Below are 23,806 nucleotides of genomic sequence, written 5' to 3' on the forward strand. Positions count from 1 at the left end.
AAAACAAAAAAAAATGATGCATGAGCCATGTGCACAGGCCTCTATGCCTAAAACACAGATGATCAAAATGGCAGAAGACCTCATTACTTTGATCAGGGGTACCCATCCCCCTCCAGATAAGAGGCCTAGACAATGCACTGATTATAAATCTTCAGATCAGGTTTCTATTTCTTCTGATTCCTCTTCTGATCAGGAATTATCTATGCCTCCCTATGAGGACTCTGATGCTGAGGAGTCTATTCCATCTGCATCTCCTCCTGAGGATTATTCATTTGGAGAAACCTTGCATACTTTGAGGGAGCATTTTCACTGGGAGAGTCAAGACTTCTCAGAATCAAAAAAGAGGTTCAGTGATTTCCTTCTCCCTCAGCACAAGCCTTTAGCCATTCCCCCTGTTTTAGACATTGTGGATGATGTGTTTTCAGAGTCTAGCTTAACCCCTGACTCCTTACCTCCGGCTCCCAGTAAGCCTGACAGATATTACAGGGTCCCTGGCTCACATAAATTTTTATTTGGAAACCCTACTGCTGATCCTGAAATTATTTCACAGGGTCCAAAGGGAGTTAAGGACTTGACAGCAAAAAAATCCTACCCCCTCTGACAGAGATTCAAGGGCACTGGACAGATGGGGAAAAAGGTTTATACATCTGCAACCTTGGCAATCAGAGCCTTAAACTGTCAATTTCATATGCTTAAGTACCAACAACATGTTATGGGATTGCTGAAACAGAAAATGATGTTGATTTCAGAATGTGCAGAAAATAAAGAATTGCAGGAATTATTGCATGCAGCTGAACAAGTTGGAAAGCATACTTTGCAATGTGGTTTTGATTCTTTAGAGGCCTCCTGCAGGGCCGCAGTTACTGGATCTGTGATTAGGAGGCATACCTGGGTAAAGGAACAAAATTTGCCTGATCATGTTAAAGCTAAATTGCTAGATGCACCTTTACAGCATGATTCTCTGTTTGGTATTAAGGGAGAAGAGGTTTTAAAGAAAATGGAAGACAAAGCTAAGTCTATGCAAACTGTTAAGGACTTCTTACAAGTGCAGCCACCAAGATTCAGTAGACACTGGCCTACAAAAAATTGGTCCTTTCCTGTGTCAGACAGAGCTCAAAGGGGCAAATCCACACGCCCTAAGGGCTCCAGATAGCAGGCGGAAGACTCAAACAGGTCAAAGCAATGGGGTGCATCCACCTCCAAATCTGGAGGAGATAAAGCGCAAACCTACAGAAAGCAATCCCAATGACTTCCCTCTGCCTACACCGAGCACTTATCTTTTGGCAGCACCCATGGGGGAAAATTAGCACTTTTTGCTCAAAATTGGCAGTTAATAACCCAGGACAAGTGGATACTAAACATCGTATCACAGGGATACAGATTCCATTTCCACACTCTGCCAATGGCAAATGGCTGGCCAGATCTGCCAAAAAGTCAATGAGCAGAGGCACAGAAACAGGTTACGTCCCTCATGGATATGGGGGCTATTCAGACAGTACCAGAACAGGAAAAAGGACAAGGTTTTTACTCAAGACTGTTCTTGGTACCCAGAAAGGGCAAGACCTGGTGGCCAATACTGGACTTATCGATTTTGAACACATACCTGGACATTCCAAAATTCAAAATGCTGACTTTGCAGCAGCTTCTGCCCATGCTGGGCAAGAATGCTTGGCTGGTGACTTTAGACCTAAAAGAGGCATACCTGCATGTCCCAATAAGACAGTCGTGCAGAAGTTACCTCAGATTCAAGGCTGGCTTAATGCATTACCAATTCTCTGCACTGCCCTTTGGCTTATCTACTGCGCACAGGGTCTTTACAAAGTGCCTGGCACCAGTAATTGCATTTTGCAGACAAAGAAGTATACAAATATATCCTTACTTGGACGACTGTCTCATTCAAGCAGAGCAAGGACACTCTTCTTTGACACCTGGCATTTGTGAAAAGGCTTCTAACATGCCTAGGATACACAGTAAATGAAAAGAAATCACAACTGGTACCCACTCAAAAGATAACATTCCTGGGTGCAAGCTTGAATACAGCTGTCCAGATGGCTTACCTCACGCCAGACAAACAAAGGCAACTGACTACTTAGTTCAAACTGATGGCAACAAAAACCCAGTCTTCTGCAAGACAAATTCTGCAGGCTCTGGGCTTCATGGCATCCTGCATCCTACTAATTCCATATGCAAGACTGCATATGAGGAAACTTCAGTGGTACCTAAAAGGTTTATGGAGTCAACATTCACACAGTCTGCAAACAATGATTCGTTTCTATGGTGGGCAAAGGCCTGTCACCAAAACATGGGACGGCCCTTCACTCTACCCCCTACCAGCCAAACCTTAACAATAGACGCATCAGATTATGCCTGGGGGGCCCACATGGCAGGAAGATGCATTCAGGGCATATGGGCACCAAAACAAATGCATCTACATATCAACCAGAAAGAGTTGCTAACTGTTCAAAATGCCCTCCATCCAGGACAACTAATGATAAAGACGGACAACACCTCAGTCATGTGGTATATAAACAAGCAAGGGGGAACACACTCATACCCTCTTTGCAGATTAGCCATGGCACTGCGGGACACAGCTTTGACCTACCAAATACATCTCCAAGCTCAATTCCTGCCAGGAAAACAAAACACTCTGGCAGATGATTTAAGAAGAAACCTTATGGATCTTTACGAGTGGAAACTAAATCCACAAGTCTTCAGCATGATAACAGAGAAATGGGGGAGCCCAGACATAGATCTATTTGCCTCTCCTCAAAATTATCAACTGGACAAATTCTCCACAAGGACTTCTTATCACAGACAAGCATGGAAAGTGGACACCCTATCCTTCATTTGGAAAAACCTATCAGTTTACGCCTTTCCTCCTCTGCCTCTTCTACCCAAGGTCCTCCTAAAAGTCAGACAAGAGAAGCCAAAGATATTAATTGCCCCAGACTGGCCCCGCCAATACTGGTACCCATTCCTAAGGAACTTGTCTCAATACCCAGCTTGGACCTTGCCTCAAAGACCACAACTACTGTCCCAGCAAAACAATCAGATCCTGCACAATCAGCTACAGACCCTGAATCTGGCAGCATGGCTAATCATGTAATCATACAAATGACACCTCTCAGTAAAGCTGTGATGGATGTCATTTTGGAAGCCAGAATGCCTAGTACTAGAAAATCTTATGCTGACAAATGGAAAAGATTCTGTGTTTGGAATCGAGCACGAGGAACTGATACAGCAGAGCCACATATTCCTCAGATATTACAATACTTAACTGAGATGCTTGACAAAGGCCTATCTGTCTCATCAATCAAAATCCATGCCTCTGCCATTTTGGCTCATTACAATACAGAGCCACCAATCTTTTCTCATCCTTTACTAAAGCAGTATCTTAGAGGAGCCAAACATTTAAGGCCTCCTAGAAGATCACCACTACCTGCATGGGACCTCAATTATGTGTTGGAAAAGCTCAACCTGCCTCCATTTGAACCAGCTGCTACAGCTGATATATATTTCTTATTGTGGAAGACAGCTCTGCTACTAGCAATTACTTCAGCAAGAAGAGTTTCAGAGCTACAGGCCCTCATGGTTGTAGAGCCTTTTATCATATTTTACCCAGACAGGGTGTCTGAGGACAAATCCTACATTTATGCCTAAAGTGGTTTCCAGTGTGGCTCTTAACCAAGCAATTCATCTGCCAACTTTTTATCCAAATCCGCAGAACAAAGGGGAGAGAATTCTGCATTTCTTGGGTGTACACAGACAGCTAAGATTCTACTTGAGCAGGACTAAAGCTCTAAGAAAAGCTGAGCAGTTACTAGTGTCATATGCTGCAGGATCAGAAGGAAAGGCTATTTCAAAGCAGACATTTTCAAAGTGGATAAGCCACTGCATCCGTTTCTGCTACTTACACCATAAACCTGTGACCAAGGGCATTCGGTCTCATTCCACCAGAGCTGCAGCTACTTCAGCAGCTTTTCTCAGAGGAGTACCAACCAAAGACATTCTATAGAGGCTGCTACTTGGAGTTCTGTTCACACCTTTACAAAGCATTACCATTTGCCTCTCTACTTTAAGTCCAGGGCAGGCTTTGCCACTGCAGTGCTACAGGGCCTTATAGCTGCACCTAATGCTGTTTAGCTCCAGCCCCCCTACCATAGCTTTGGAATTCTACCCAAATGTAATGACTGCAACAGTGAAACACGAAGAACATAGTACACTTGTGTACACTCACCATAAATGTAGATGTTCGAGTGTATTCACTGTTGTAGTCCAGGTTACCCTCCCACCGTCCCCCTGTCATTCTAAAGTTATCTTTCCTTCTATATCTTCTACAACCTATGTGGTGTATTTGCTTGTAGATGAAGGTAAAGTTTATATTGATGCATGAATATATATATATATAATATAATATAATGCTATTTTTTGGGGGCAAGAAAAACTAAAGAAAATGGCGTCGGCTGTATGTTCTATACCCCTGATGACCTGACATCATGGAAGACAAGACAGCAACCGAAGCAGGACCCAAGACTTTGGAATTCAGGCCGACTGAGGGCAACCTGCCAGCAGATTACCCAAATGTCATGACTGCAACAGTGAATACACTCAAACATCTACATTTATGGTAAGTGTACACAACTGCACTTTCTAAAATATTTGTGTACACTTCTTTCCTTAGTCCTTTCTTACTCTTCTGTCAAAGTTTATCTTTTGGCCATTTCAGCATGTCTACCCATGGCTCTTCCTCCCTCATCCCCATCTTTGGTCAAGCAGTTTTTGAAAGTACTTTTGCATCTTATACCCTTTAGAAAACAGATGGCTGTTTCTTGGAATCTTAATTTTGTGATGGAAAACATAACCTTGTTTTCATTTGAACCTACTCATCTAGATGATTTATAGTTAGCAGCTTGGAAAACAGTGTTACTTGTCACTCTGACACCTGCAAGAAGGACTGAGTTGTAAGCTCTCATGATGTGTGAACCCAGTTTTGTTTTTCACATTGAGAGGGTTACTTTAAGAACAAATCCCTCATTCATGCCAAAAGTGGTTTCAGAGTTTGTTGACTCAAGCCATGAATCTCCCTGTTTTCTTTCCAAATACAGAAGAAAATGGGAGAAAAGATTATTTATACTCTGGATGTACAAATTCAGTTCTGGTGTTATCTTGATAGAACCAAGTCCTTTAGAAAAAAAAAAAACTGGATCAGACATTTATTTTCAATGAATGGACAACTTAGGGTCAGCCAGTGTCTCAGTGGACCATTTCCAGATGGTTGCCCTAGGCTTCTGCATTCTTATTCCCACAATGGTAAATCCATTCTAGGCAGTGTCGAGACTCATTCCACTAAGACCGTATCCTCTTTAATGGCATATTGGAAAGGGGTGGACTCTGGAACCAGTCTAGAGTAGCTGCTTGGTCCTCTGTACATACTTTTACTAAACATTAAAACAACTTGATTCCTTTTCTACAGCTAGATCACAGTTTGCTAGGGCCATTCTCTGGGAGCTCCTAGATACTAATTCTTCCTTCTGCCAGGTTGGGTAAGCTGTGGTAATCCACCCATGTAGCTTAGACTACTGCAGCAGGGAAACTGTTGAACATATTAGAGCTGTGTAACAGTAGATACTCAAAGTCTTTACTACTGTGGTAGCTGCACCATCCCTCCACCCCCCCTGTTTATTTTTTTTTCTGTTTATATAAGTAGATAATTAATGATTTTCCTTTAGGGGACAAGAAAGTCCTGAAGAGTTTGGTGGCTTGGCTGGTGGATTTCTCCACTAGGGAGCTCATGCTTGGGCAGCCTGGGCATATGTGGAGGGGAAACTCTTGGAGACTGGACAGACGTATCCTAGGCTGGATGTAATCCACTTATCTTAGGCAAGTGCAGCAATGAGGATTTTGAGTATACTGCTATGGTACGTTTTGTACAACTGCACCTTCCCTTTGAGGAATAGGGGAGCACACGCCTTGTTTTAAATATCTGTCATCTTTCAAGCTAATAGTAAGGTGAGGGCAATGTGATCTCTCTCTGTATGACCCAGGCGCTTCCTTTTTAGGTGAGACATGGATCAAGGAAGACATCAGCAAGAGTAGCAGAAAGTAAGCTTTCCAGTTTTGTTCCTCACTTTCCTTGTCTTTATTTTTTTATTTATTTATTGTACCTTGACAGTTCCCCCACCCAGACAGAAGGTGATGATTCATTAGAAGGCATTGCACATTGTATGAAAGAAAACTGTCTCGTACATCCCCAGAGATCAACTGTATTGGGGTTTTACTCCGGCTTCTTCCCCGTCCCAGTGAAAACTGGGGATGTGCATCCCATCTTGGACTACTACATCACAGCATTCTCATTCATGCTGTAGCACCTTATGTACTTCTGTTTAACATTCAGAGTTCCGTGTGGTATCCTAACATTTTTTACAACTAGCTTCTGTAGGTGCATGACTTATTGCTTATAAATAGGCAGCATAAGAAAAGGCAATTTGTAAGTAACAAATGGACACGATTCAGATTTTCATATTTTCATTATGAAGAGCGCTGGAAGTTACTGAAGGTAATGTGTGAAATGTTATGGTAGGTGACAGAAAAATACTTTGTTGTTTTGTAGGTATATTGCACTGCACTAGAGATATTGCTAGTTTGTTGGTAGTTATGAAGATATGTATTATTTCCAGATGTACAGTAATATTTTAAAAAAGGTGACTTAAAACTATTGCATTGTATCAGGTGAAACCTCAGATGATGAAAAAGTGTTCCTGACGTTTGTACTGTAAGTTGTACATCTTGAGAGATATTCAGTGTTAATTTTTATTATTAATTATAAAAATATGCATATTTTCATATGTCTGTAAACATTTCCATAAACAAGCCAAGCAGTCCGACAAGCTGGCCAACTAATTGTTTCATTTATTTTACCTGAAAATAGGTAGGGAATTATGGGCAATAAGCAAATAAGGAATATTTTCTTTGTGTCGCTTATGGGAGATAAAACATAGACATTAGAATATGCTATGAATGGCTGTAGTAGTTTAAATTTAAAAGATTTAACAGCTGAATAAAGCTTTTAAGATAGGTAGACTAGTTGTCATAAATTGCTTATGTTTAACTGTAGATAAGTAACATTGTTGACTTTTTTTTTAAATAGGTTCGTATTGAGACGGCCACAACATTGAAGCTTGATATCCTTTTTATAAAAAAAAATTGTGTTGATTCTCTTACTTAATTTCATAAGCAAGTATGAATGATTGTGAACAGATTTAAGACAGTAGAAAAATCCATCAGTGTTAGTCTGTGTAGAAGAAATCAGCTATAATAAAACAGGGCATAAAGTTAAGAAAAAGTTTGCAGTTGACCCCATCAGATTACAGTTTTTGAGATGACCTTACAACATTGTTGGGATACAGAGACTCAGGTAAACTATAGTGCCTGCATCAATCTTTCTTTCTATGTGTAACTCATAAATTCTTGGCTTGATTGTGAATTATTCCTGATCAGTACTTATTTAATGGTATGGAAAAAGAACAGCAAGTTTAACTGCACCACACGTGTGTGTGTACACACACACACACACACACACACACACACACACACACACACACACGCACTAGGGTTACCACCTGTCCCACTTTGTGAGGGACAGTCCCACTTTGGGCAGTTGTGTCCTACAAAAAAATTGAAAAAATGGCAAATGTCCTGAGATTTTAGGACAAAAATTTTCCTATATTTTCTTTAAATCTGAAACACCTAAATGTTATAAGAAACAGAATAAGCAACTAAAATGCTACAATAATAAGCTTTTATTTAGACAAAACAGTAAAGTTCTGTTCTTTGTACTGGCCATGGGTATGTTTTGTCCTGCAAAATCGAACATTTCTACAAAGAATGTCCCACTTTGGACATTTGAAAAAGTGGCAACCCTAGCACACACACATACACACACACACACACACACACACACACACACACATATACATACACACATCCTTCCAGAGAAGCATAACCATCTGCATGTGCACATTGTCACTCATGGAGTATACTTGTATGTTATGCATGGTATGTGGGTACCTGATAACATTCTAGGGAATATTATTGCAATTTTCAAAACTTTAATAATTGAAGTGCATATAGAAGAAATATGTGCAAAATTCTGGGATTATTTTAACTGAGTACTCCCTTCCCCTAAGGGGCAGTAATGCTGGAGTTAGTATATACAAGTAGCAGTGTTATAGGGAGAGCAGCCATCCATATCAGGGGGTGCATAGAGGTCAAAGCAGCTGTAAAAATGTTTTATTTTTGTCAGAATCTCGCACTTCAATTGTCAGAGTGATGAAACTTGCACTGTTGGATTTTTTGCTTCATAATAGGGAGCCATAACAAACTGGGGTCACGTAAGAGATATACCTAATAACATAGTATTCTTAAGATGTAAGTTATGTGAAGAGCTGTGACGTTCTGAATCACATGAATTCCTTGCCACTTGACAGTCGGATGTTATGTGCGTTTTTCAACCTGCCTCCCACTTATTCCTTTGATGGTTTATTTTTTTATTGTCTGTGTGGTAGCATTGTTTCATATATTTATTTTGATCTTTACAGTTCTTTATTACTTTTTTGCAGTGTGATAGAACACTGAATCTCACTACTTTTTGAAGACATATCTGTATGGGATTACAGTAAGGCAAATATTTACTATTTTATGAAGAGGATTTTGGTTAGTGCTCAGTATTTTTTATGTTCATTTTATATTGATCAGAACAACTCTTTTCTGTCTTACTTTCCTGTATATTTTTTCATTGGCTGGCTTTTTAGTTGATGTTTTTATTACTTGCTTGAATATTTGGTTTGGTATCAGTGAAAGGGTGCCTTTTTTCCTCCGTCATTCTCTGTGGGCAGTGCCTGTGTGAATGGTGGGAGAGTAATGTACTTTTTAAATAACTGGAGTTTTTGAGTTTTCTTTATTTTGGGGGTGCTGTGTACTAGTATAACACTGGGTATGAGTGATCACTTTTTGTGGAAGTGAATTCTTGGGGCTGAGGTTTTTAATTTTGGAGTTGGTTAAATGTTTGCTATGAGTTAGTCAGAACATAAAAGCTTTGATGCTCAAGACTGAGAGAAAATATGTGCATCTTGTGAACTTGGCTGCTTTTGTAAAGTTAGTATTTTTTGGGAGTGAGTAAAGATTTTTAATATCTTTCCCTTAATGTTCCTGACTGGCATTGATTTTTGTGGCTGGGGAAAGGGTTTGAGTAAATTGTTTTAAATGTAGTGCTTTACTGTGTATTTTTTGTTTGTATCATTTGTCTTGTAGGCTGCTCTGTAGTTTTGCAATATAGTTAGGATAGTTTTATTTATGTAGGCAAGATTGCCTCTAATCTTTTTAACAATATGAATATGTGGCTGCTGTTTTCTGTGACTTGATTTCTCGGTTTACTTAAGTATTGCTTTGTTGTTATGATGCTAATGTGACTTGATTTGTTTTTATTCATGAATTTATTGAATTTTAGTGTAGTTATTTGATAGAACTTAAAAAAAAAATCTCTCTTTATAGAGTGACTGCGGTCACTGCATCTGGCCTCAATATTGCAAGAGCTGTGCCACAAGGCTCTACACCTGCACCTGCAAGTTTACCAAGAATTTTATGAGTGTCTGGCCACAGCGTTGCAGGAGCCACTTCCACAAAGTCCTACACATACACCTACAAGTTTACTGAGAATATTTTCAGTGTTTAATGTAAGCACATTTATCGTGATGAACCTTGTTGCGTTTTAACTTCAATCCGTTAAATACATACCTGCTCTGTGATTGAAATCCTCTGAGAAATAGTCTGTGCACTATAAGGACCTTTTACTAAGTTGGCCATTGTCTCCTTTTGCTTGACCAGTGGACTATACTGTATATGCCAGTTATTTAGTCTAAGGAAATGGCAGGCAACATGTTTGTACTTGCATCTCTTTAATTACTTTGTTCTGGCTATTAACTGATTGTGTCAGTTCTAAATTGACCTGAAGGTGGGAAGATGGCTTTGCTTTGCTCCCCAAATCCACCTCACCCCCAACTTCTAACACCTCCTCTAATAATATACTTCATACAAACATTTCACTTGTGACTCTTATTCGAAAACCTTCCCGAAATAACCTTACTACTTCTATATGTAAACTTCTGTTTCTTGTTTCCAACTTCTCTATCTCTGTCAAATTTTTAGCCCCATATTCCAACTATTTTTCTTCCTCCCATACTTGCACTATATCCATTTATAAGCACAACCCTCCCTAATAGTACCTGTCTGTTCCACAGTGTATCTTTTTCTTTTCCCAAATAAACCCTCGTTTTATCTTGTTTTCACTACACTATTATACTCTAGCATTTAATACCCCTCTATTCCTTACATTTCAGAGAGGATGCCAGGACAACCTGTCTCTTCTTTTATAGAAAATACTTCTCCCCTTACCTATCCTCTTCCAGCTTTCAGAATCTACCATCACTGAATCTCCTGCTGTCCTGCAACTTGTTTCCTTCTTCATTGCTACTTTCCCACTGCATGACATCGGTAATGTGCTGATTCCTGTACTTAATTATGCTACTCTTCAGCTTATCCTGTATTCTTCTCCTCCTGTTGTGCCATATCATCCTACCATGACTCAATAATATACCACAACATCTCTCCAGCTCTGTCCCAACCACATATCCATGCTTCCTCTTTACATTGTTCACACACAGCACAAAACGTATTTAATACTGCCCCTCACCTTTATTCCAAATATAGGCTGATTAATTGCACTTCAACTCAAACCAAAATAAAATAAACTGCAGGAATCCTCTCCGAAAAACAAGTATGCATAATTCTCCAGTATACTAAAATCCTCCTAGAAGGAGATGTACACAATAATCCTGGCCCCACATATCACAATAAACAGAAAGATGATTCTCTCCCACACACTTCTGTACCCCAACAGCAGCCAATCCCCAACCCTGGTGATCTAATATTTGCTGCAATAAATGTTAGAAGTATAAGAAATAAAACTGCTAAACTACATGCCTGGATTACCAAACGTAAACCTGGTGTTCTCGCTGTAACTGAAACTTAGCTTAAATCTAGCATAAGCGACTCCGAAGTTATACCTTCTGGCTATAATATTATCTGTAATGACTGTATAAAGAGAAAAGGTGGTGGTATTCCTTTAAGACCTACCACATTTCCCCTTACTGTAAACCAACCCCAAAATTTAGTTCAGCAGAGCTTCTTATTGCTTTCTTCAAAATAAACAATTATAAACAAATATGTATTACTGTCCTTGATATTCCTGCTGTTGAAAATATAGCTATACTGGAAGATGTCTTATATAGTAGGGTAGTTTAGGTAAATATTTTCTGCAAAGAGGTATTAATTGCAGTTATAAATATCCATGTGCATGGTTTAAAATGTATAAAGTATGTAGGGGGCTTCACCCCCCACTCCCAATGTGGGGGGGCTATGCCCCCCACCCCCCTAACTATATATACTAACTCCAGGATCGCTCTACAGTGGGGAAAAGGGCATATACCTTTTACTTTAATGTGTCAGTGTTATGAGTTTCAGTCAAATGAGTTTTCATTCTTCTGAACTTTCAGTGTTTTGGTCTCAGTCAAATGAAATTTAGGTCATATGAAGTAGACCCCCTCCATCAGGTCTATATCCTCCCTCCCTCCCATCTTTCAAAACCACTCTGAAAGACGTTCTAGCTAAAATCTGGTTCTGTTTTTACTCAAAACCTGAATAAACTATATCCGTAAATGTGAACAAGTACCTTTTTCATTCTTTATGCCTCCTTGCTCTCCCTTCTTCACTTCCTTTCTGCTATGTAATTCTGTTCCCTGAATGCTGAGAGGCGACTTGTGCCTGGCCTATAGGGTGGTCTGTGACCTTGCCCTGATGCATATGCTGCACATCCGCAAGTCAAATTGGCACGAGAGTCACTCGCTCTAGGGATCTTAACCTTGCCTTTGACATTAACAGAATGTGCTGGAGAGACAGATACATCTCCCAGGGATGCTGCTACTCTGAAATAAACTTCAATTCACATGAAGCAGAGCTGCTCACTGAACCTGTTCAAGCACAACCTGGACAAATGGATAGGAGGACCACAGATTTATCTGGGGGGTGGCACCCATGTCCCTCATGGACAGGGCTGTTTGATGTTTATTATAGACATGCTCTGCAAATTACTTCCATCTTAACCATAGGCAATTGAGACAACTCTGGATTAACATGGCTAGGCTTGTAAGGGCTCTATGGCCGCTAGCCCTTTGAACCTGTGAACTTTCTAAGTATAGCATAAGTCTGTTTTCCTTCACTTCATGTTGTAAATTCCTATTTGTATTAGACTTGTGCATCTTTAATTTCTCTACAAACTGTTTAAAATGTCTAAACAGTAAATGATTGTCACATAGCTTGTATCAATTCTTAATCAGTGTTTTTATCTTGTGTCTAATTTGTTAGTTATAAACTGCAGATATTTTTGTTTTATTTCTGAAGATTGTACAAGTATTGTTCTTAAAATGCTTTGTAATAATTTGGAGCTTTTCTCTTTGGGCCTCCTCTGAAAATGGGGTTCTGACCAGTTAGACTTTCCTGGTAATCAAATGTCAAGTAAGTAAATAAATATAATAAAAAAAGAGGTCTGACTTTAAAGACCCTGTGAATTGTATTTATATTTTTTGATCATTTTAGATGTATTTTTCTTCATTATGATTCACTTGTATATGGATCTTTCAATACATCCAACATCATTTCTGAAAATGGGCATTGCCTAGCAGAGCTAACATCTGCTGACCTTTCTGTGGTTTCAGTCTCAACTGATAAACCTTCTAAGCTCTTTCTTCTGATAATGATAGTACAGCAATAGAAAGGATGGGTTAAGTATGTACTGCAGCCACCTTGTCATTTTGGGCAATTAATTACCAGACCCATATGACTGGGTATATTTTGGCTGTCCTTTCTCAGGTAGCTAAGGTTGTGTCTGATCTGCCTGATTCAGTAGGGAAATCTTCAACTGTTTCCCTGCTTGGTTCCTCTTCCCCGGTCACTTGTCACTCCATAAAATGCAATTACGATGCTGGTGATGACTTCTGCTTTTGGTTCTGTGATGAGGCATTAATCTTGGCATTGTCTTCAGGTCTTGCCTGATTTAAAGCCAAACATTTGGATATTTCCCTGATAATAAAGATATTTTTGGAACAGCTGCTCCTGATTGTTTTAAGTCCCTTTAGGATAAGGGTAAGGCCATGCAGGAACTTGAGCATTTTCTGTCTCCCCATACCCAAATTTCAGAGGAATTAGCCTTCTAAATCTGCCTTTGTTGGTAAACAACTCGTCAGCCTCCCAAAGGTAAGAAAGGGGTCCAGGCATATTCTTCCTGTTAAGTCCACTCGGACGTCGATTTCTCAGAATCCTTCCTTTCAGGGCAAGCCTGTTTCTGTTTGACATTTTGCCTCCTCTTACCCTTTGCCAGGTCCCCTTGTCTCTCCGCCTCTCCCAAATTGGCAACAGATTACACAAGACTCTTGGGTGCTGTCTTTCATTTGTAGGAGTATTTCATGATATGGAACCCTCCCATACCTTTTTAGACATGTCTCAGTTTCATCAAGACCAACTCCCTCTCTTTTTCCAGAGGTTTTGCAATCGCTTTTGGATCAGGGCACCATTCAACCTGTTTCATTCACTCAAGTGGGAAGAGGTTTTTACTCCATGATGTTTTTATTTTTTCAGAAGGGTTGGACTTGGACACCAATTCTGGATCTCTCTCTCCTCAATACTCCTCAAGGTCCCTTCTTTCAGATATCTGTCTCTTCAGACCCTTTTTCCCCTGCTTCTCCCTCAAGCCTTCTTGGTCTATGTAGACCTCAAGGATGCCCATATTTGCATCTTCCTGTAATTTTCAGTTCTGTGCTATGACCTTTGGCCTTTCTACTGTAAAAAGGGGTATTCACTGAATGCCTTGCTTCTGCCATTGCCTTGTGCAGGCTTTGAAGGATGCAAATATTCCCTTATCTAGCCACCCTGCTTAGTTGGACTCCTTCTCCCAGCAGTCTTCCACAAGATCTTCACTTTGCCACTTGTCTTTTACAAAGTCTAGGGTTCTTCATCAGTGTCAAGAAGTCCGCGCTGGATTTACAGACGGAACTTACGCAAATTCAGAGTTTTTTTAGTGAACGGGGGTACCCACAGGAAATGATGGGTGACATAATTTCAGATATCATGAGGAATCGTGGTATTAAATATACAGCATTATTAGGTTCGGGTGATATTCAGAATCTGCCTGTTTTGAATAACAATATGGTGGGACCCAGTTTTTTAAGAGCATGTATAATACCATATAATATATGGTCGGAAAAAATCAAACAAATAATAGTCCAATTTTGGCATCTGATAAGTACGGACCAATATTTGGTAAATATTCTGGGTAAGAAACCGAATTTTATATATCGGATGGGTTTTAATATGAAAAAATTACTCCAACATCCTATTACAGAGACCAACAACTCTGGTGCTGTTAAATACAACAACAAATGTGGGTGTTGCAATTTTTGCAAATATATGTATTGTAAAGGTGATTTTAGGTTAGATAATGGACACAGAAGTAAGATCCATTGCAAAAAGGGAAATTGCAACACCAGACAGGTTATTTATCTAGCTAAATGTGATTCTTGTGAGGCTTTTTATGTGGGCCGCACTGAAAGAAGCATTAAAAAGCGTATATACAATCATGTGTACAGCATCAGGGTTAAGGATCTTACCAATGCCTTATATAGACATGTTCATCAGTTGGGTGAGACACATATGTTTAAATTTGTATTATTGGAAGTGATACCGAGTAACCCCAGGGGTGGAGATATTAAAACTGTTATCGCATACAGAGAAAGTTGGTGGCAGCTATTCTTGGATGCGACCACACCACCTGGATTAAATGACTTTATATCAATTAAAAGTCTCCTCATATAGAAGTTACTTATCACTAGTTACATATCCGTCTGATATACCAGTTCAGAAGTACATTAGTGGATAATAGAGACATCAATATGGTAATTTTAGAATTGTAGTATTTTAGAATTTTCTGTAGTCAAGTCCTGCAATTACACATGTTCAATGTGTTTATAATATTCAATAGTTTCATACTATTCATATTTACATTTATATTTATCACAACAATATGATTACAGGTTTTTGGTATATACATTATTTGTGGCACATTATTTGTGGCTTTTAATCACATTTTGAGTTAATTTTATATACACATTTTCATTTTTATTTTCATTTTTATTTTTAATATTTATGTATACATGTTATGATATTTCATAAATACATTAGTTATTTATCAATCAGTATACATCTGTTTTGGCTAGTTAACTAGTTTACTCATTTAATACTAACAATTTGTAGATTATAGTAACATTTAATATTTAATATTTAAAATTTATGTATTTTTATTGGTTATATTGTGTATATATGATATTTATGAGTTTTATAGAGGTGCAATAATGAATCAACGTATACAATTTATATACAATTTATAGGCAATTCATAGGGGTTTGTATGTAAAATTAACAATGAATTTTAGATAAGTATTTAATTTGTTGTATTATATCATATTTTATTTTATTTCAAGTATGTGGCTTTAAGATATGAACTATTTTCTTGGCGCCAAAAAGTTTATTTAGTTGCCTTGAATGCTTCTACTTGCAGTTCTGAAGAAGACCAGCTTATTGGTTGAAAGCGCTAAACTGCGTTTAGCGTGTTGTTCTTGTCCGTTTTTTGTTTGTGGAGTACGTTGTTTCAAGGGGAATACTGTATGTGATTTAGGGGCGTTATGTGGATTAAAACTTCTTATTAAACCTAAGAGGCGTCTTTTGGCTTTGTTCCGCTTATTGGCAGACACCGGATTCACATTAGACTTGCTGTCTTTCGAAACCTGTTTACGATGTCGTTCAACACTCCGGCGGCTTCCGGCGAGAACGCCAACAGCTCACTCCTTTCGGAGAATCCAGCGCCTGTTGATCACCATTTGCCTGCAACGGAGAACAACAAAAACGCTACAGAAGCATTTATAACTGAAATAGCTGAACTGAGAGGTGAGGTCAAACAGTTATCGTTGTTGGTAACTAAGTTATTACAGGGGGATTTAGCATGTTGCCAACGGGAGTCTAACAAACCCTCTAACAACTGTAATATTTATAAGAAACAAGAAGCGATACCCGTTGGAGGTTCGCAGAGATTGGGGGTGAATAGCCATTTTATACCTTCTGTGACTGATAATGGGGTTGCCAAACACCTCACCCTCACAAGACAAGATAACAAGGGCAACATTCAAGCTAGTAATCAGTTTGTATCTGATCTTTTGGAAGATCATTCCAACGACAGTTTTGATATTCCCAATGGACAGAAATCTTCCCATACCAGTCCTACCCCCGGCCTGGATATTATTGCACCGCTATCTAGTAGTAACATTAATATTTCTGATTGCACGTTAGATTTTTCTATTTATGATTATGACTTGGAGGCCAAGAGGGTTGGCACCAAACCCAAGAGGGGACCACCTCACAAGACTTATTCTACTGTGACAGCGAATAGAGTTAATTTTCAGACAACTGAGTCTGGTAATCGCAAACATCTTCCATTACCAGCAATGGGGTCTGGTACCAGTGTGCAGGATTTTGACCTATTCAACCAGTTTTTGTCTTTTGACTTTCTTGTTGACAACAGTGCAGTAGATGACAAGATGACATCGACATCTGGTCGTTTTAACACCCATGAGACTGTCAATCTAAAGACCATGATATATTCCTTAGGAAAGAAGCTTAAGACAATCAATGGACTTAAAGTGGACACTATGTATTTGCAGAAATGTATTGATGAGAGGATAGTTCCTAAAGGGTTGAGATTTTTCAAGTTACCCTTAGGCATTGATTTAACTGAGGAATGCATGAAAGATTTTAATGACTTCTTTGACAAATGTGGATTTAATTATATTCAATTACTTATGAGGTATTATGATGAAAAACTAAGTAAGGCTATACACGAAGTAGAATTAATGAATACACAGATAGCAAATGATTTAGTGTTCAAGGATTGGGCGAAGCTTTATAATAAACAATATACTGAAGCCAAAAAATGGGCCAACAATTTATGTAAGCGAAAAACAGATAAAATTAAGAGGGACAGTGTACAATATCAACAAAAAACAGCCTGTGTATGGCCGAGAAAAAGGAATATACAGGGAAATTCAATCAGGGACCCTGTCACCAGAGATGGTGAAGGTGTACCGGGTATTGATACATATTATGAATTTGAAGCGAATTCTAGTAATGTTGTTCAAGAGGATTTTCGGTCAAAAGGGCGAGCGAATCACCCCCCATTTCAGAACAGGGGACACAGGGTTTATACCAGGACGAGGTAGGTGGGATTGTTCCCCCCACCTTGTCCTCTATACCTAGTGGATGTAGATCCGATATAGCAGACACCTATTGTCATTCATTAGAACATGGATCATCTGATGGTGTTGATTTAGAGGGAGATGATTCGATAGTAGTCACAGGAAAGATGGTGTCGTACCGACATTTTCATATATTTAATTATACGGACTTGATTATAGATAAAGTATACTTTCAATTGATGGAGAAAGGGTTGAAATATATACCTAATCCTAAGTTTTCACTAACTGAAGTATTGATAGACTTCAAAAAATACATTAGGAAAATCAATTTAGAAGTTTATTTTAAGGAAAAAAATATTACCTGTGGTACAAATGAGGAAAGAAAAGGTACCAAGGGGTCTAATTTGACCATTAGGAGTAAATTTACACCTCCAAATAATTCAATCATTGATACCTATGATAAAGTTGTTACTAGGGAAATTTATAATGCATATAAAAGTTTTAGCAAGGCAGATGAATTTAGTAATTTGTCCATTGAGGAAAGGGACTTACTTAAATCTATTAGAAGTAACAAATCTATCAGATTGATGAAACCCGATAAAGGGGGGGGGGGGTATAGCTATTTATGACAGTATGAAATACACACAAAAAATATATGATATATTGCATAATACAGCCAACTATGTTACAATTTCAAGGAATCAACTACATATTGCTTATCGTAGGATTGATTCCTATATTGAAGAATTCTTAATTGATGGGAGAATTACTACTGAAATTTATAAATTTATTAAAGTAGAACATCCTAAGTTGGCTAAAATGGTGGGTATACCCAAAACCCATAAAAATAGTGATGACCCCCCCCTGAGACCCATTGTATCGGGTAGTGAATCTAAAACTTTTAAGATGGGGAAGTTTATTGATACAACCTTAAAAAACATATATACCCTGATTCCACATATGGTAAAAGATTCGTGGTGCTTTCTTTCTAACTACCCAGTTTCCAGTTTTGAGAATTTAGAGATCAAATATGTTATAACTATTGATGTGATAGATTTATTCACATGTATCCCTAAGGAGAAGGGATTAGAAGCCTTTTCCAACAGTTTAAGGAATCACACAGATTTATCTTGGGATACTATCTCTTTATTAACTGAGATGATGTCACTAGTTCTGGAGAACAACTATATCTACTATGAAGGGGAGATCTTCCAGCAGACCAGGGGAGTAGCGATGGGGGCGGCATGCGCCCCAATCTATGCTAACCTGGTCATGCTTTATTGGGAAGATGAATTTTTATTCAAAAACCCACTTTTCACTAATGTTACATACTATTCCAGATTTTTAGACGATATATACTTGTTATGGAAAGGAACATTTGATGAAATGTTGACATTTATTGATACCATCAACAATAGTAGTGACTATTTGAAATTCACGTATGTATTTGATTCTAAGGGTTTACCATATCTGGATACATTAGTAACTCATGGGAATGGAAAAGTGAGTTCCAAAATTTTTAGAAAATCTACCTTTTCTAACAACTACTTAGAGTTTACCAGTTGCCATCCTCCAAAATTAAAAGCTAATGTGTTTAAGGGACAATGCATTAGGGCTGTTAGAATGGTATCGGATGAAGTGGATTTACAGACGGAACTTACACAAATTCAGAGTTTTTTTAGTGAACGGGGGTCCCCACAGGAAATGATGGGTGACATAATTTCAGATATCATGAGGAATCGTGGTATTAAATATACAGCATTATTAGGTTCGGGTGATATTCAGAATCTGCCTGTTTTGAATAACAATATGGTGGGACCCAGTTTTTTAAGAGCATGTATAATACCATATAATATATGGTCGGAAAAAATCAAACAAATAATAGTCCAATTTTGGCATCTGATAAGTACGGACCAATATTTGGTAAATATTCTGGGTAAGAAACCGAATTTTATATATCGGATGGGTTTTAATATGAAAAAATTACTCCAACATCCTATTACAGAGACCAACAACTCTGGTGCTGTTAAATACAACAACAAATGTGGGTGTTGCAATTTCTGCAAATATATGTATTGTAAAGGTGATTTTAGGTTAGATAATGGACACAGAAGTAAGATCCATTGCAAAAAGGGAAATTGCAACACCAGACAGGTTATTTATCTAGCTAAATGTGATTCTTGTGAGGCTTTTATGTGGGCGCACTGAAAGAAGCATTAAAAAGCGTATATACAATCATGTGTACAGCATCAGGGTTAAGGATCTTACCAATGCCTTATATAGACATGTTCATCAGTTGGGTGAGACACATATGTTTAAATTTGTATTATTGGAAGTGATACCGAGTAACCCCAGGGGTGGAGATATTAAAACTGTTATCGCATACAGAGAAAGTTGGTGGCAGCTATTCTTGGATGCGACCACACCACCTGGATTAAATGACTTTATATCAATTAAAAGTCTCCTCATATAGAAGTTACTTATCACTAGTTACATATCCGTCTGATATACCAGTTCAGAAGTACATTAGTGGATAATAGAGACATCAATATGGTAATTTTAGAATTGTAGTATTTTAGAATTTTCTGTAGTCAAGTCCTGCAATTACACATGTTCAATGTGTTTATAATATTCAATAGTTTCATACTATTCATATTTACATTTATATTTATCACAACAATATGATTACAGGTTTTTGGTATATACATTATTTGTGGCACATTATTTGTGGCTTTTAATCACATTTTGAGTTAATTTTATATACACATTTTCATTTTTATTTTCATTTTTATTTTTAATATTTATGTATACATGTTATGATATTTCATATATACATTAGTTATCAATCAGTATACATCTGTTTTGGCTAGTTAACTAGTTTACTCATTTAATACTAACAATTTGTAGATTATAGTAACATTTAATATTTAATATTTAATATTTATGTATTTTTATTGGTTATATTGTGTATATATGATATTTATGAGTTTTATAGAGGTGCAATAATGAATCAACGTATACAATTTATATACAATTTATAGGCAATTCATAGGGGTTTGTATGTAAAATTAACAATGAATTTTAGATAAGTATTTAATTTGTTGTATTATATCATATTTTATTTTATTTCAAGTATGTGGCTTTAAGATATGAACTATTTTCTTGGCGCCAAAAAGTTTATTTAGTTGCCTTGAATGCTTCTACTTGCAGTTCTGAAGAAGACCAGCTTATTGGTTGAAAGCGCTAAACTGCGTTTAGCGTGTTGTTCTTGTCCGTTTTTTGTTTGTGGAGTACGTTGTTTCAAGGGGAATACTGTATGTGATTTAGGGGCGTTATGTGGATTAAAACTTCTTATTAAACCTAAGAGGCGTCTTTTGGCTTTGTTCCGCTTATTGGCAGACACCGGATTCACATTAGACTTGCTGTCTTTCGAAACCTGTTTACGAACTGATAAACCTTCTAAGCTCTTTCTTCTGATAATGATAGTACAGCTATAGAAAGGATGGGTTAAGTATGTACTGCAGCCACCTTGTCATTTTGGGCAATTAATTACCAGACCCATATGACTGGGTATATTTTGGCTGTCCTTTCTCAGGTAGCTAAGGTTGTGTCTGATCTGCCTGATTCAGTAGGGAAATCTTCAACTGTTTCCCTGCTTGGTTCCTCTTCCCCGGTCACTTGTCACTCCATAAAATGCAATTACGATGCTGGTGATGACTTCTGCTTTTGGTTCTGTGATGAGGCATTAATCTTGGCATTGTCTTCAGGTCTTGCCTGATTTAAAGCCAAACATTTGGATATTTCCCTGATAATAAAGATATTTTTGGAACAGCTGCTCCTGATTGTTTTAAGTCCCTTTAGGATAAGGGTAAGGCCATGCAGGAACTTGAGCATTTTCTGTCTCCCCATACCCAAATTTCAGAGGAATTAGCCTTCTAAATCTGCCTTTGTTGGTAAATAACTCGTCAGCCTCCCAAAGGTAAGAAAGGGGTCCAGGCATATTCTTCCTGTTAAGTCCACTCGGACGTTGATTTCTCAGAATCCTTCCTTTCAGGGCAAGCCTGTTTCTGTTTGACATTTTGCCTCCTCTTACCCTTTGCCAGGTCCCCTTGTCTCTCCGCCTCTCCCAAATTGGCAACAGATTACACAAGACTCTTGGGTGCTGTCTTTCATTTGTAGGAGTATTTCATGATATGGAACCCTCCCATACCTTTTTAGACATGTCTCAGTTTCATCAAGACCAACTCCCTCTCTTTTTCCAGAGGTTTTGCAATCGCTTTTGGATCAGGGCACCATTCAACCTGTTTCATTCACTCAAGTGGGAAGAGGTTTTTACTCCATGATGTTTTTATTTTTTCAGAAGGGTTGGACTTGGACACCAATTCTGGATCTCTCTCTCCTCAATACTCCTCAAGGTCCCTTCTTTCAGATATCTGTCTCTTCAGACCCTTTTTCCCCTGCTTCTCCCTCAAGCCTTCTTGGTCTATGTAGACCTCAAGGATGCCCATATTTGCATCTTCCTGTAATTTTCAGTTCTGTGCTATGACCTTTGGCCTTTCTACTGTAAAAAGGGGTATTCACTGAATGCCTTGCTTCTGCCATTGCCTTGTGCAGGCTTTGAAGGATGCAAATATTCCCTTATCTAGCCACCCTGCTTAGTTGGACTCCTTCTCCCAGCAGTCTTCCACAAGATCTTCACTTTGCCACTTGTCTTTTACAAAGTCTAGGGTTCTTCATCAGTGTCAAGAAGTCCGTGCTTGTACCTTTTCTGGATCATATTTTCCTTGGTTGGAGGATTCATACCTTTCCCATTTTGGCCTGTCTTCCTGCTCCCAAGGTTTTGTGTCGGACAACCTTCTTTCAGTCTGTTCTTCTTCTGGCCTCTCTCACAGGCAGGGAATTTCTCAGGATTTTCAGGTTTATGGCTTCCTCTTGCCAGGCTCCATATGAGGAAACTTCAGTGGTACTTCAGGTCGGTGTGGCTTCAACATTGCCACCCCCTGGAGTTCCCTGCTACTTGTTTTAAACTCAATCTGTAGTTGTGGATGCAGCAAATTTCTCTCAATCTATGACTGCCCTTATATGCTGCAATTCTTTCCCAAGAACTGTTCACAGATGCCTCAGACCTGAGGTGTAGTGCTTCTTTTGGCCCTCTGAAAGTTCAGGGTTTCTGGATCTTCATCAGCGGACAGACCATACGAGTGTAAAAGAGATGAGGGCTCTGTTTCTGGCTTTATGCCTTTCATTCCCCTTTTCATCCCAGCCCTCTGAAAATCTTCACAGATAGTACCACCATGGTGTGGCATATCAACAAGCAGAGGGTAAGAGGACTTATCTCCTTTGCAGGCTAACTCTTCAGGCCTGAGATCTGGCTGTCAGTTATCAGGTGACTCTTCAATCAGTTTACGTTCTTTCAGAGCACAATCTAGTGGCAGACTCTCTGAGCAGGTCCAGAACACAGACTCACAAATAGATGCTTCACAAAGATGTTGCTGGACAAAGTCCTTCAGTGGGTTATTCCTCGGGTAGATCTTTTTGCCACCACTCTGAACAGACAACTTCCTGTCTTCTGTTGGAGAGCACCAAGTCCTCTGGCTTGGAAAGTGGGTGCTTTGTCCTTTCCTTGGAAAGGACTATTTCTGTATGCCTTTCCTCCCCTTCTTCTCCTGCCAAGAGTTCTGCACATGATTAAGTAAGACTATCCCAAAGTCTTGTTAGTGACTCCCTTTTGACCCAGACAGTACTGGCTCCCCCTTCTTTTCCAACTGACCAGGGGCAGTCAGCATGAATTACCTCACTGGGGTGGGTCTTCTCACACAAGACAGGGATCTTTTATTCATCTTTAACAGTCTTCAAATGACACTGTGAGTGATAAGATTTGATTCCTTTTAGGCACCTTTTTCCTGAGGATGTTCTTTGGGATGTCAGGAAACCCGCTATCAGAAAGTTATATTTGTCTGAATGGAAAAGATTTTCTTTTTGGTGTGTCTCTTGCCATCAGGATCTCTCTTCATTATGGGTTCTTCTGCTTCTGTCTTAGTTGTGTGATCTGCTACATGCTGGCATGGCATGTTCTTTCAGTTAAAGCTCACCTGTTATCTGTCCTCAGCTTGTCTGCCTTTGAACTTTCCTTTGGCCTTTAGGTTTGAAGTAAAGCAATTTCTGAAAGGCATCCTTCATATCAGGCCTCTGAGAAAGGCTATTCCTCCTTCGTGGGACCGCAATTTTGCTCTTGAAATAATTGACACTGGCTCCTTTTGAATCTGCTAGTTCAGCTTCATTGCAACTCTGTACTTGTAAGATTGGTCTGCTCTTGACTCTTACTTTGGGCAAGGGAGTGTCTGAGCTTCAGGCTCTTATGGCCATTCCTCCTTTTTTAATTTATCTTGGAGACAGGGT

The 23,806-nt window shown here is 38.8% G+C and overlaps 1 protein-coding gene across 1 annotated transcript in view; it reads left to right on the forward strand.

Annotated features, from left to right (window-relative positions):
• IPO11 (importin 11) overlaps positions 1-23,806 on the forward strand; it is a gene marked incomplete in the record, with an annotated part of 3,749,854 nt that overhangs the window by 1,525,634 nt on the left and 2,200,414 nt on the right. Inside the window, 1 exon segment of the mRNA XM_044063824.1 lies at positions 7,148-7,181. Within this exon segment, the coding sequence (XP_043919759.1) occupies positions 7,148-7,181 (34 nt within the window).

Source organism: Protopterus annectens, chromosome 2.part2 (assembly GCF_019279795.1).
Source record: "Protopterus annectens isolate FY-2018-M chromosome 2.part2, PAN1.0, whole genome shotgun sequence".
Classification (NCBI taxonomy): Eukaryota; Metazoa; Chordata; order Ceratodontiformes; family Protopteridae; genus Protopterus; species Protopterus annectens.